General features: G+C 43.3%; 1 protein-coding gene across 3 annotated transcripts in view; it reads right to left on the bottom strand.

The window, feature by feature from the left end:
- The window catches only part of KCNIP1 (potassium voltage-gated channel interacting protein 1), a 383,908-nt gene that overhangs the window by 12,676 nt on the left and 355,901 nt on the right, over window positions 1-15,331 (bottom strand). For 2 of the 3 annotated variants that reach the window (XM_032158607.1, XM_032158608.2), the window contains exons 2-5: window positions 4,933-5,057; window positions 3,427-3,496; window positions 1,915-1,985; window positions 998-1,105 (exon numbers count right to left, since the gene is read on the bottom strand). In XM_032158607.1, coding sequence (XP_032014498.1) covers window positions 998-1,105; window positions 1,915-1,985; window positions 3,427-3,496; window positions 4,933-5,057 — 374 coding nt within the window. Of the gene's footprint in view, window positions 1-997; window positions 1,106-1,914; window positions 1,986-3,426; window positions 3,497-4,932; window positions 5,058-10,932; window positions 10,966-15,331 lie in introns of all 3 variants that reach the window. The other variant, XM_032158606.2, reaches the window with a different exon arrangement.

Here is a 15,331-nt window from a genome sequence, read left to right as displayed (position 1 = left end):
GTTCCAGCATGACAACACCTCCTTAGAGAGGCCTTTGCTAACCTTCCCTGCCAAAATATCTCCTACCTGTTGATTCTTTTTGGGCCTGTTCATTGTCCATCTCTCTATACTGCTCCAGCGTGGGGCCTAGTCTGATTGTTCACCTCTTTACCTCCAGCACCTGGAATGCCTAATAAGCCTTCAAATGTGTGTTAATTAAAAACATGACTAAATGAATGAGGAATGAAAGTTGGATAAACTCTCTGAGCTTACAGAGAGAAGCTTGCAGGGTTGAGGTGAAGATTAGCGCTGATATCTATACCTCCAGGCACTGTGCCCGGCACACGGGAGCTCAGTAAGTGGAGTGTTACAGGATGCCAAATTCCAGCTTCCACTGAGATACCAGGATACAGTGGACACCAAAGTGAGTTTTGAGATAGATCTGAGGGTATTTCACTGGCTAGAGACATGTCTTCTGAGGTTCTAAAAGTACGAAGCTGTGAAGATTCAGAAATTATTTGTGATAATTTCTTTAAAGTACCTTCCATTACCCCCTTGGAGGTTGTATTAGTAGGCGAAATAGTTTAAGGCCAATATGACCCAATTGTAGGTTCCCCTTCCTTAAAAACCTTTCTTTTCTATTCTAGGTGCTGCCTACACTTCCACCATTTCAACTTTTAGCTTTAACTTGTGGCTCCTAACCTTCCCAAATGCAGGTTCCCTAGGGAAGAGTAACTCTTTACACTTAAACAAGTCATTTTTACCCACCGTGTAATGTCTACTGAATCTAGGTGACCCAGTGAGAATGAATCCATTTAATCCTTTCTGGGCGCTTGGGAACAGGGCAGGGTAGGGCAATGAGGGAGGCCTTCTTTATTTTGCCAGGGACCAGCTCTGTTAGCCGCAAAGCAGAGCCTGCCTCATTCAGACAGCGCTATCCTCATGCCTGGGGCTGTTTTCTGTAGGATGAGTTACCCTCACTGGAGCCCTCTCACACCCCTGGCCCTGGCTCACTTACCTCTTTGTTTATGTATCCATCCTTGTTGATGTCATACAAATTAAATGTCCACCTTAGTTTCTCGTGGACAGTTCCTCTCAGTAAAATCGACAGAGCAGTTACAAAGTCCTGAGAAGGGGAAAAGGCAGGAGTGACATTAGCCATCAAGCCATCAGGCAGGGTGAAGCTGTGACTTTGGGTCAGACTGTGATACTCTCACAGAATGGTGTCTCCCACATTCTCTTGTCTGCCTGGAGGATGTGGCTATGCTCTGTGAAGAGCTCCTGCCTTTGGGTCCCTACCCTGCCCCATTTTTTTTTTTTTTTTGCAAGGTGCCCCCTTGAGGACGAATGGAGCTCTGAGAGACACAGATCAATGCAGCCAGCCCCGTTATTGCCTTATCCGTGGCTGCAGTGGTCTGTCTATCATCCCAGTGGCCGTATGGTCTAGTGGCTGAGGACGTGGACTGTCGGAACAGTCTGTATTGAGGGTCATTCTGCCTGCATTCAAATCCATCCTTTATCATTTGTGTGCTCTTTGACCTTGGGAAAACTACTCTATCTCTCTTTGCCTTACTCTCCTCTTCTGTAAAAGGGTAATAAATAATAAAACCCTAGCCTATAGGGTTATTGTGGGGATTAGAGTAAATGAGTTAATACACACAAAGCCCTAAGTACAGGGGCTGCCACTGGGAAGCAGTGTGCCTGGGAGCTCATACACTGTTGTTATTAGTCCCCTGAGTCCCTGAGTTCCTGCAGCCCCGGGAAAGTTGCTGCTGCTTTTTCCCATCTTTAGGAAATGCTTAAGAATGGATAAATGTGTCTTTGGTCTGACTGAGAGCTTTTGATGATCCAGCCCTTCCCCCAATGCCTTGAGATTTAGAGGGGGAGGTGATGCAGAACCAGAGGACCCCTAGAGTGGACCCCAGATGAGCGTACCTCGAACTTCACGGAGCCTGTCTGAGTGGTGTCGAAGGCATTGAAGAGGTAATGGGCATACGTGCTGGCATCTACAAGGCAGAAAAGGAGGGCAGGTGATGGGGGCAGGAATTCCACACAGGTAGAACCTTCCAAACAAGGCAGGGCTTCAACAAGAAAGAGAGGAGAGCTATGCTAGGGTGATGGAAAGGAGAAAATTATGGAGTGGGGCCCATTGACTCAACTCTTTGGGTTTGGGTGGGAAGTTACATCTAGCAAAAGGTGAGATGAGCCCTTGCCCCTCCCTCTAGCCATCGTGAGAAAACCATTCTCCTGCCTGTCTATGCGTGGAATTGTTGGTGTCTGAATGACACAGTGACTGCATGACAATGTTCTTCTGAATGGCCATGCAATGCCTGGGATGAGCACTCACTCCAGAGTAGAGAGACTTGAACTTGGTTGCCGCTGTACTACATAAGCTGTGTGACTGTGGGCATCAAGCAAGACCTCTCTGAGCTTCCCTTTCCTACCTCTCTACAATGGGATGTACCAAGACCTGTCTCTTGAAATTTTTTAAAAAGTATTTTAAACTAGAGGTGTGCCTGGCATACAGTGAGAACTCAATAAACAGTGGCTCGGTGGAACTCAGCAAACTGCAATTCTGGGGCCTGCCTGGGACAAAACTGCCTCCCTCACCTGATCTGGGTAGGGGCCCCGCACACCAAGGAAGGCATCTGTCTGCTGCCAAAAAGGCGCATGAGAAACAGGGCCCAAGAAGTGTTTGGAATGCTTGGATCTGCATTTTATCAGGATCCAGGAAAGGTGTCTTGCAGGAGACAGCTCTCGGAGACAGGATGCAAGGTGGCATGTGACACATGGAGGCCACGGGAGCCACCGATGTGGTCCCAGGCCCCACGGGGACAGTGCTGGTTCCCACAGGAGTCCGGCAGGGCAACAGAGCAGCTGTTGTGGGCCTGGCACACTTGTAACCTGGCTTAATAAGCACAACTTTATGTTTCCTGCCTCTTTTTCGATTAGTTTATTTTTATAGTCTTTGGTATCTACTGAAGTTCTTTTACAAAATTCCAGCTTGTCTCAGCTATTTTAAGGAAAAGATTAAAAAGTGCCCTGCACAATGGTGGCGCCAGCATGGCCAAACTTGTTTCAGATCCTTATGGAATCTAATCCTGGTCTGCTACTCACTTGCTGTGCAATCTTGAGTACATTCCTTATCTTCCCTGAAACTCAGCTACCCCATCTGGGATTATAATACCTGCTTTCTAGAGCTGTTCTGAGACATTGTGATGTTGCATTATCAGCCCTTCTTCCCCTTCCAGGGTGGGTTCGTTTTCAGAGTTCTTTCCTGCTAAAGCTTTGGAGACTCCCACCTCTCACGATGAGGGAGGTGTCCTGCTCTGAGTTTGCCCCTTCCTCGAGAAGGAAGCAGATGGCAAGGAAGAGTGGACTTGGAGGAAGGGAAGGCTGCTCACCAGAGAGGGAGCTGGGCAAGATAGATTTCAAGGTCAGACTCACCTCCGTGAGGGAAAAACTGAGCATAGATCTGCTTGAATGTGTCTTCGTTGACCACACCACTGGGGCACTCCTGTGGGAAGGGGAGAGAGTCAGCGGGAGGCGTCTGAGGGCCAGCACTAGGGGAAGACTGGGCCCAGCCTTGGTGTCTGGGGTTCCTCATGATCCCCAGGGGCAGAGACCTGTGCATTTCCACTTCTCCGAAGTAGCCCCATCTCAGGACCGGAGCTGCTTTGCAAAATGATGAGACATTGTCAGAGAATGGGCACTGTGAGGTGGAGAGATTTGGGGCTTTAAGATCAGAAAAACCTGGGTTTAAATCCTGGCTCAGCCAATACTAAGTTTGTGACTTTGGCCAAGCCAGTCTCCGATCCTCAATATCCTTACCTGTAAAATGGGGGTAACAATACCTTCCCCAAGGGTATCTTATGAACCTATGTTAGGTGGTACTGAGTCCATGGTAGATGCCAAGCAGTGTAGATTTCTTCTCTTTTCTGGATGCTGTTCCCTCTGAGCCCAGTGCCTGCCTGGGAAACTTTCCCACAGAATCCTGCTCCAACTTGGCTGCCCACTGCTAATGCTGCCATCAGAAGGAAAGAAGCCCTAATGGTAGGAAACCAGGCACTTGGCATGTGCAGTCAAGGCTAGTGTGGAAGGAAGAGGCATCCCAGCACCTGTCAGATAACTCCCAGGAGGGGCTGGAATCCCTGTGGGTCAGCACTTGGGAGAACATTGAGGCTGTGGTCAGTTTGGAACTGACCCAGCTCAGCTCTACCTACAGACTGCACCTGGAGGGAGGGTGACCAGGTGCACGTCGCTCTAGCCCACCCCACTCCACACCACTCCAGGATTTGGGAATAAGATTGTGTACTGAGGGTTAAACTTAAAAAATAAATTAATATCCAGGATTGTACCTGAGAGCTCTCAAACTGGCCCGAGAATGCAGGAACATAGTAATGTATTTAAACTAACAACTAAACAAGGAACTCCCGTCCTCTGACTCCACTTTTGATTGTAACCTGGCTTCCACGTGGCTTCCAAGGACAGCGGGTCCCAGCGAAGGGAGAGGAGTGTCTGGTTCCACTGTCAGTTCTATTTCCCATGGTAAATTAATACACCAACATTCGGCTTACACAGCAGTCTCGGTGAGCCTGATTAGCGTAAGTCAGTAGGGCCAAATCCCATTATTGTGGGGGCGTCACCAGGTTGGAAGGTATGACTATGTTAAGGGCTAAGGCTTGATCCTGGGCCAGGGAATTCCCTGAGGATGTGCCACCCTGTGAGGTTTCGGGCAGTTGGCCGTTTACTGTCTCCTGAGGTTGCTCCATCCTCGCCTGGAGCCTTCCTTTCTAGCCAGGTGATCTCCCTCTCATGCCCCCTTTATACAGCTGGCCTTCCTTGTACAGCCTCACATATGGGAAACTGCCTTATGCGCTCCCTTGGCATTGGGGAGAGTGTAGCCTCACGTGGGAAACCCCCCCAGGCCTTCAGAGCCTGCGCGGGTCTTACATTTTTGAAGCCTCGATAAAGGACCTGCAGCTCCCTCTTGGTGAAGTTGGTCTGGGCCTCGAGCTGCTCCAGTCCCTCGGGCCGATGGCAAACCATGGTCATCTCCAGCTCATCTTCAATCTTATCTGGAACCAGAGGAGATGGCATTGGAATGGTTGAGCTTGGGAGTCACTCTTATTAGGTAACAATCTGAGCTGTCAAAAGAGTGGTGTCATGACCTGGGATCTAGGGCTGTGGGCTGGGGTCACACTGCCAATGGCCTTCCTATCTTGAACCCCACTTCCCTGCCCTGTCAGCCTCTGTGTCAGACACCACATAGGGAGGGGGCTTCAGCATTGGAGAGAAACATGTTCCCAGTGGAGGTGAAGGCAGAAGTGCTCAAAATAAATCCATATGAAAACATTTTCCTTGCTTTAAAAATAACTTCTTTGCATATTCAAATTGTTTCCCATGGAAACTTCTGAATATTCCAGAGACACAGGCAAGTAAGCAGAATGATAAACAACTCTAGACAGCAAAGGGAAACAAAATTATTTAAAGAAACAGTAAACTCTCACCACTGGGGCCAACTAGGAATGGATAGCATGATTTAGCAGAAAGTTCAAATTACGGCATGTTAAGTATTAATGATAAAAATCTGAATGTATTTACAGTGTATTGTTTTGTAATGTCTACTAGATATCCTTAAATACTAGGAAAATATCTTAAACGGGAGCAACTTTGAACAAATCATTTGAAAGGCTCCAAAAACAGTTGTTGTAAGTAGTAGTTTAAGTATGCCTCCCATATGGACTATAATGTAATATAAGAGTGCATTAATTATTTAGAAAGTGTCTGTCAATTAAAGCAAGGAATCTGCCCATCTCCCACTGAAGGATCACAAAGTCCAAGTCATGGAATTTTCAATGTTTTACCATCACAGAGGGGTAGGTGAGTGATTTCCTTTGGGCCCTGCCAGAATGCTTTCTATAAACTTACACCAATCAAGAATCAATTGCCATCTAACCTTCTCTGCCTGTTGTTGTCAGGCAGACATTACCAAATCCATCTATTGAACAACTGTAAATCTGGGCTGGCAAGAATAGTGATGAGATGGGTGGCTGCTGGGAATATGCACAGACCATGTCTCATCCCGTGGCAACCCACAGTAAGCACAGGCTGAGTTTCCACGTCAGAGAACAAGGTGAGCAGGTGTATTAAATTGTGTGCATTTCTCTCAGCAGTGTTGGTCTCATTGCACCAGATTTTCCCTGAAATTGTCACTTTCCCTTTTGGGACTTTGATCCCAATACAAAAGGAATCCATCAAATTAAGTTTGTGTCTTGTACATATCCCCAAAGGTGATGAATGTTCGTGTGAGGCTCCAGTAACTTGGTAACAATTCCTAATTGCCATCTTTCTCATGTGCTGGGCAATACATACCACCTTATCCTGCTGAGACTAAGGCAGATGATTTGTTAGAAATTAGATGCTGTTTACGCCACAGAGAGACAAGTGGCCAGTTTCCCCAGAATTCATAATTCTTACAGAGCCTTTAATTATTGTTATGTTTGTAGCTAACAAGATAAGTAGCAATTATCTAAATGCTGAAGCATTTCTATGTAAATGAAAGGGCTTATTCTCAAAAAGAAAGAAAGAAAGAAAGAAAAGGAGAAAAATTCACATAAGTCTAATTCAGAATGCTTATATACATATTAATATTTTACATCTATTTTAACCCATTTTAACAGAGAAATTAATTGTTGGTTTAAATCTCCTAGCATTAGATCTAAAAGCATTTTTATTTTTAAAATGCACATCTGTTTAATTGTGCATATATTCACAAGAAACTTCTGAAGGGGCTGCAGAGGTTTGCACATCCCTCCTTTGGCCCCTTAGGAATTCCCTGGGTACTGCCCAGGTGGCTTGAGTGAAGAAAGGAGATGAAGCAAAAATCACATTAAAATGCGAATAAAGAAAATGGGAATATTGCATTTTTTGAGTAAATGAGGTATTCTTGAAGACATCCCGTATACTGTTAGATTTATCTTAGCCAGAAGCATGAAAGGGTTTTTTGCAGTACACTTAATTTCTTGATCTTCCTGTGACTGAATTCCTCACAAGCTCAGGGAAATTTCTTTGCAGGAGCTTGAGAGACTCTTTCTGACTCAAGAAACAGCACTTGTTTCCCATCACCTTCATAAAAAATGCACTAAGTAATTATTGAGATATCAACTATTAAACCCACTTCATTAAGGAGGAACTGGACTTTATTAATAAATGAGTTGTTTGCTGTCTGGGTAGCAGGATCAATTTCCACATCAAACAGATTCTGTAATATCTGCATATTTGGATACTGACTGCCAACCTTTTGTTTTGTTTTTCGTTTTCATCATTGGCTAAGTGTCAGGCTGTGGTAACATCGGTTGTGGAAGGAAATTTACTTCTTTGGGGCTCAAGATGCTGGGAAGTAGCCTGCCTGTGGATGTTAGGTAAACCAGGGGCCCTCTCTTTCTTTCTTCTTTCTTTTACTGTATTTTATAGTAAGAACTGTAATTTATGTCACAATCCAGTATACACATATATATAAGTGAAATGTTAATGAAATATTTTGAAACAAAAACTCCATGAAATGATCCCGTCCCTCACTAAAGTGAGCCGTGCTCCGGTCTTAGTTTTAATGTATTCCTTTGTAAACCCGTGCTGGTTGTGACTCTCACGGGTCATGACTTTTGATTGGATAGCACTGATTTAACTTGTCTACAGCTGTGGCAACCTCACAGGGGTGCCCACGCTGCCGCTCTCACATCAGCTCTCCATTCCCTTTCTTTGTATGCCTCATGGTGCTGGCCACCGTAGATGCATTCACAGGAAACTTTAGAGGTGACGGGCAGCGGTTTTCACCACCTTCCTGTTGCCGCCCGGGGATTCCCTGGATAAAGCCCAGGTAGTCCCAGTAAAGGAAGGAGAACGGCCCCGTTCCCTGCGTGAAGGAGGAGAGAAGAGCATGAACCCATGGGGAGCCTCCTTGACAGTTTCTTCTGAGGTTTGTTCAAAGTCTCCGATGCCAGATGTTGCTAGTCATTACTTTGTTATGAAAGATAATGATGAGCCAGTTACTAAGTCAGACTTGAGTTTGAATGGTTGAGATAAAAACTAACTTGAGATGCAATACTGTGGCGATAACTACATAACAAGAATAAATTAAAGCACCTTCTGTTTGTAAAGTACTTTTAAGCCATTCAATGTTCTCATGCCTGTTGTTCCATAAGCTTCTGTGTGATGGGAGTGAGGGGACCATTGCCCTGTGCATGTGATATTAAGAAGTGATTTTCTGACTGTGAGCGCCTCACACAGTGATGAATACCTATCACTAAGGGCAAAGAGAGATGGCCGACTCTAGAGGATGCTACACAGGAAATTCTCAGATTGAGTAGTAGATGATTTAGATTAAGTGATCCTTAATGTTTTGGGATCATAGACTCCTCTGAGTGTGGAATGAAAGCTTTAGACTCTCTCAGAAAAAAAAATGCACAATCACTGCACATTTGCCTATTCAGTCATGTGTCGCTTAACAACAGGGATACGCTCTGAGAAATGGGTTGTTAGGCAGTTTTGTCATCATGTGAACATCGTGGAGTATACTCACACAAACCTAGATGGGGTAGCCCCACTACACACCTAGGCTGTATGGTATGGCCTTTTGCTCCTAGGCTATAAACCTGTACGGCGTATTACCGTACTGAACACTGTAGGCAATTGTAACACAATGGTAAGTATTTTAAGTATTTGTGTATCTAAACATACTAAATTTAGAGAAGGTACAGTAAAACTATGGTGTAAAAAAATAAAAAATGGTACAACTATTAGGGCACTTACCATGAATGGAAGTTACGGGACTGGAAGTTGCTCTGGGTGAGTCAGTGAGTGCTGGTGAGTGAGTGTGAAGGCCTGGGATATTACTAAACGTGAGGTAGGCGTTATACATACTGTACGCTTAGGGCTATACTATAGTAATAAAAATTTTTTCAGTAAGAAATTAATCTTAGCTTATTCTAACTTTATTTTACAAACTATTTGGTTTTTTTCAAACTTTTGGACTCTTTTGTGATAACACTTAGCTTAAAATTCACATTGCCTAGCGGTACAAAAATATTTTTCTTTATTTTCTTATTTTATAAGCTTTTTGTCTATTTAAAAATTTTTTATTTTTATTTTTTTCTTTTAAAACCCTTTTTTTTGGTTACAAGTGAAGACACAAACACACACATTAGCCTGAGCCCACACAGGGTCAGGAACATCAAGATGTCACTGGGCAATAGGAATTTTTTAGCTCCATTATAATCTTATGGGACCACAATTGTGTATGTTGTGTTGTTGATGGAAATGTCGTTATGCAGAGCATGACTGTACTTTCGGTGAGTTTCTGTATCTGTTAAACACATCCAGCCCATGCTAAGCTATTCTAGCATAGGAGATCTCTTCTAGACCTTGTCACTAACTGGCTTTGTCTGAGTCCTAAGTCATTGAGCAATGAGTGACAGATCTGGATCTAGAATCCAGCCAGTCTGGACCCCTTTCATGATATCTGGTTTCCACGTGTCCCCGCAGTGGATTCTGCTTTCCTCAAGCACAAATTGCAAACTGGCTTGTAGCCAGCCTTGCAGCACCCCTGCTCCTACAAAGCTGTGTGCTTGTGTACCAGTTAGACCTGGACTATGAGCAGTGGGAGGACTCACACCTTGGGTCTTCTCCCCAGTAAGATGTCCCCTCTGTGAGGCTCAGGACAGTGACCATGACCATCTCCTCCCTGGACTGGGCAATAGTGCCTCCCTCATGGTGTCTCTGATTTGGACTTCATACTTACCCATCTAGCTTTTTTTTTTTTTTAGATGGAGTTTTGTTGCCCAAGCTGGAGTGCAATGGGGCGATCTCAGCTCACTGTAACCTCCGCCTCCTGGGTTCAAGCAATTCTCCTGCCTCAGCCTCCTGAGTAGCTGGGATTACAGGTGTGCACCACCATGCCCGGCTAATTTTTTTATACTTTTAGTAGAAACAGGATTTCACCACGTTAGCCAGGCTGGTCTCAAACTTCTGACCTCAGGTGATCAGCCCGCCTTGGCCTCCCAAAGTGCTGGGATTCCAGACATGAGCCACTGCGCTTGGCCACCTGTCTAGCTTTGAGGTTACAAAATAGTGATCCTTGGCTTGAGTGTGGCCCAAAGATAGGTCTTGTTTGACCTGTAAAATGTGTCTTAATTATTTTGGAATTAGTTGTCCATGTTTAAAGATGAGAGATCCATGTACAAATCTGGATGTCTGATTTGTCTTAGAAAATGGGATTATCTGACAACTTTGGTCTCAAATTCAGACACTTCAGCAGCCTACTAGAGCCGAACACTGGCTGTCCCCTCTGGGCAGCCACAGCCTCTAGGATGCCCTGTTGTTCACCCCTGGCTCACAGAATTCATTTATGCTGCCTGCCCTGTGCAACAGGCATTGAGTTTTTGGTTTTTGATCTATACCTACTTACCCTCCCACCTACAAACCACATAGTCTGCTCCTCACTGTTTATTTAAACACACGCCACTTTGTTGCACAAAGGACTTGAAGCTGATTATAGGAAATAAATATGAAATAAAAAGAGATGAAGTAATGAGAAAAACTGCCTCAGTAAATGTTGATTAGATTAGGAGGTGAAGACCATGGGGAAAAAGAGAACAGGGAAATTCAGGCCATTTGTTTGAAGCAATTACTACACTTGAGCTGCAAATGGGCTCTGAGTTTTTACAAATGTCTGTGAAAGGAAAACATAACCATTTCTTAGGAGGAGCAAAGCTTTTCCTGTAACTTGTCTCTAAAAGAACACTTCCAACTGTTTCTATATACGTGGGGCTTGCTAACAAAGGGCACAGACAGCTGGTGCATGACAAGACTAATTACAAAACATGAACTTGATCAAGAAGCTCTGCCTTTGCAAGTCATGTGACCAAAGTCAAGTTAGTTTAAACTGTTTTTTACCTCTCTGATACTGGTAATACCACCAGGCGATGTCTAGGAAAGAGTGAGAAAAGATTTTACCAAATCCATTCATCAAAAAGCAAAACACACTTTTATTGTCAATGGAGAGAGGCCGCTCTGAGGGTGTCCACGTCGTCCAGCTTGACATATGCGAAGAGCCTCTCGGTAGCAGAGCTGGAGCTGAGCTCCCTGTCCTTTTCCCATGGTCAGAACAGGCAAGAGCAGTGGGTTGCCTCCCAGTGCCCATGGCTCCCGCAGGGGGCTCATTGAACATGCCCTCAGCCATGCAGTCATGCAGCCTGCAGAGATGGGATGGCACATGGCAGAGATGTGCGAGGTTGGATGGGTCCTTGGAAACACCCGCATGTTTGACTGAGGAGTGGCTTATAAGATACCCTCCACAATCAGGAGGCCCCCATCCCCCCTCTCTCTTCTTTGTGATTGGAAGCTGCATATCTTGTAGGATTATTTGTTTGCTTACTCAATAACTGTCAATGAAGTATCTACTAGGTACAAGTCAGTGAATAAAACAGCTCTGTTCTCTGCCCCCTTGGAGCTTACAGTCTACAAGTTTTTGCTTCTTTCTTCCTCCATTAAGCTTGATTAGTAACCAGATGCAGAAAAAGAAAAGGGCAGTTGCAGAAGAGGGTTAGCACACTAGGATGTGTGGCATAGTGGATGCTGGCCAAGTCCCCCATTATGCTGAATATAAAATACAAGACAAAATACCAAGCCTGGAAAATTATCCATGGCACAGTGGAGCTGGGTGAGTCCAAGGTCCCAGGGAGCTCCACTAGATACTCTCCTGCTGGCCTGTGTGGGTCTGTTTGGTGGTCAGCATGGTTTTCCTCTGTAGGCTTTTATTTGAACTTCCACCTGTCTTGCCAGCACCCCTGACCATGAGTGTGTAAGGCAGCTCAGCCACCATCTTCAGTGTGTATTAGTCTCTCTCCTGTCCCCCAATCTGCAACCCCAGACAGCAGAGGCTTATTTTCCTGCTGCTCTTCAAAGTGATCGTATAGGTGGGCATCCATTGGAGTGTTTTCACTCATTTCCTGACCTGTATTCCATGTGAGAAACTTATTTTGCTGGATTTAGTTGCCCCTTTGATCATTCTGGTTAGGTGGCATTTTTATTGATTTTTTTACAAATATGCTTTATTTTTAGAGCTGTTTTAGGTTACAGAAAAATTGCACAGAAAATATAGAGAGTTTCTGTATATTCCACCCTCACAGCTTCTCCTATTATTCACATCTTGCATCGTTGTGGTATATTTGTTCCAGTTGATGAACCAGTATTGATATGTAAATATTAACTAAAGCCCATAGTTTACATTAGAGTTCATGGTTTGTATTGTACAGTTCAGTGAGTTTTGACAAATGCATGATGTCATGTATCCACTGTTACAGCATTATGTAGAACAGTTTCACTGCCCTGAATGCTTTGGTAGCATTTTAATGTGGATATGTTTAGAAGCATTGTCATGCTCTGGTGTGCCAGGAATGTCATAGGTATTAGGAGAGAGATGAAAAGACATAATACCTGTTTACATGAGTTCTCAGACTGGTGAGGAGGCATACACATAGACACATAGACCATGGATTAGAAACTCAAATGCCAGTAGTCATTGGCAGGTAATTCAGATGAGGACAGATGGTGGGTGTACAACTATAGAGAGTGGTGGGAACTGAGAACAGGAGAGTAACTGCTCCATGAGAGGCAAACAGTTGTTACTCAACCAGTTCTTATCATGCAGTCATTTAAGCCCCGTGAGTCCAGATCTTTAGATTTTTCAAGAGATGCCATAATTAATGATGGTTTGTTTCCCGGTTCTTAGCTGTTATCAATGAATTTGACGTTTAGAACATACAGCATGTACCATATATAACATACCTTTGGGAAGGATGTTGTGGGTTGCTGGTCTAGAATTTTTTATTGGCAAATCATTTCAAAACAGTGTTGACATGGTTAAGAACTGGGAGCTGAGGGGAGGAAGCTCTTAATGCCTCCTGGGTGGCATGGGGCTAGAAGGGATGTCAGAGAAGGCTTCAAGGGGAGGTGATAATTCAGTTGAGTGTTGAAGAATGAGGGAACAAGGGAACAGCATATGCAAAGGCATAGAAGTTGAAGATCCCAGGAGTGGTGAGCTCTCCTATGCAGGGCTGGAATCCCTTGAGAACAACTGGAAAAAAAAAGGATTTTTAAAAAAAACTCATCATTTTTGACGGCTTTGGAGAGCTACCAAGGCAGCCTGTATGAAAACAGCTCAGTCCCTGTTTGGATTAAATTTATCTGCCTTTGCTCTATTATCTTTCTGAAGCTGAAGACTCAACCAGATAGATGACACATTTTTTATTCCAATGTGCATCCTTCAGTAAAAATGTCAAGCATATTAAGAGACAAGACCAAGAGAAAAAATAGAATATAGTAATAGATCCACAGCAGATCTAGATAATTAGATTAATCATATCTGGGCTTTAAAATAATGGTGAACGTTTGCTCAAGAAAATATACAAAAAGCTAGATAATTCCACCAGAGAACCAGAATATATACAAAAAGTCAATTAAAAATTGTAGAATTAAAAGATATATTATCCAAAATTAACAATTAAACAGACCAATTTAAAAGCAGGTTTGACACAGATTAAGAGATAATAAATGCCTTGGTAGATAAGTCAATAGAAAAATACATAGACAGATGCACAGAGAGAGAAAAGAATAAAATCACAGGCCAGGTACAGTGGCTCATGCCTGTAATCCCAGCACTTTTGGAGGCCAAGGTGGGTGGATCACTTGAGGTCAGGAGTTCGATACCAACCTGGCCAACATGGGGAAATCCCGTCTCTACTAAAAATATGAAAATTAGCTGGGCATGGTGGTGCATGCCTGTAGTCCTGGCTGCTGCTTGGGAGGCTGAGGCAGGAGAATCACTTGAGCCCAAGAGGTGGAGGTTGCAGTGAGCCGAGACTGTGCTACTGCACTCCAGCCTGGGCAACAAAGTGAGATTCCATCTCATAAAAAAAAAACAAAAAAAAACAAGAAAAAAGAATGGAATCACAGATAAACTTGCATAAGAGACATATGAGACATGATGAAAAGTTTGAACATATGTGTAATTGGAGTCCCAGAAAAGAAAAAGATAAATAATGATAATGAAGCAATATTTAAAGAGCTAATAAATGAAAAATTTTTAAAAATGAGTGAAATATATCAAGCCACAGAGTCAAGGAGCACTACAAACCCCAGCAAGATAAACACAAAGAAAACCACTGATAAGAACATCAGAGTAAAACCACTGAAAAATTAAACAATAGAAAATCTACAATACAAGATAGAAATCATCAGATATAAACCAAACCCTGATTAAACGCTGCTTGTAAGCATAAGCGCACAGAAAGTAAAAGTAAAATGATGGAAAAGGATATACCATGCAAACATAAATCAAGAAAGGCTGGCACAGCTATGTTTACATCAGCTAAAGTAGATGTTAAGGCAAGTAACTTTGCTAAAGATAGAGAATTGTCATGTAAAAGGGCTTATCTACTAGGAAGATAAAACAATTCTAAATTAATATGTCCTAATAAGGTAGCTTCAAAATACAAATAAAGCAAAGACTGATAGAATTAAAAGGAAAAATAATAATTTCACAGTCATAATTGGAGTAATTTAAAAATACCTCTTTCAGTAGCTGATAAACAGACAAAAAAATCAATAGGGGTATAGAAGATCTGAGCAACATAATTAACAAACTTCTCTCATTGAGACGTATGGAGCTCTGTACTCAGCAATCATAAAATACTATAAATTTTTTCAAGTGCACATAGAATATTTACCAAAAGTGATCACTTCCTGGGCCATAAGGCTAATCTCAAAAAAGTTTAAAGAACTGAAGTTATTTAGACTGTTTTTGTCCAGAGTGGAATTAAGCAAGATATCAATAGCCAAAAGAAAACTAGAAAATCCATGGTGTATATGTGCCACATTTTCTTAATCCAGTCTATCATTGTTGGACATTTGGGTTGGTTCCAACTCTTTGCTATTGTCAATAGTGCCGCTATAAACATACGTGTGCATGTGTCTTTATAGCAGCATGATTTATAATCCTTTGGGTATATATCCAGTAATGGGATGGCTGGGTCAAATGGTATTTCTAGTTCTAGATCCCTGAGGAATCACCAAAAATGATGAGTTCATGTCCTTTGTAGGGATATGGATGAAACTGGAAACCATCATTCTCAGCAAACTATCGCAAGGACAAAAAACCAAACACCGCATGTTCTCACTCATAGGTGGGAATTGAACAATGAGAACACATGGACACAGGAAGGGGAACATCACACTCCGGAGACTGTTGTAGGGTAGGGGGAGGGGAGAGGGATAGCATTAGGAGATATACCTA

Source organism: Hylobates moloch, unplaced genomic scaffold, assembly GCF_009828535.3.
Source record: "Hylobates moloch isolate HMO894 unplaced genomic scaffold, HMol_V3 SCAFFOLD_6, whole genome shotgun sequence".
In the NCBI taxonomy this organism is placed as follows: Eukaryota; Metazoa; Chordata; class Mammalia; order Primates; family Hylobatidae; genus Hylobates; species Hylobates moloch.
The sequence above is the reverse complement of the archived record's forward strand: the minus strand, read 5'-3'. Positions and strand labels throughout refer to the sequence as shown.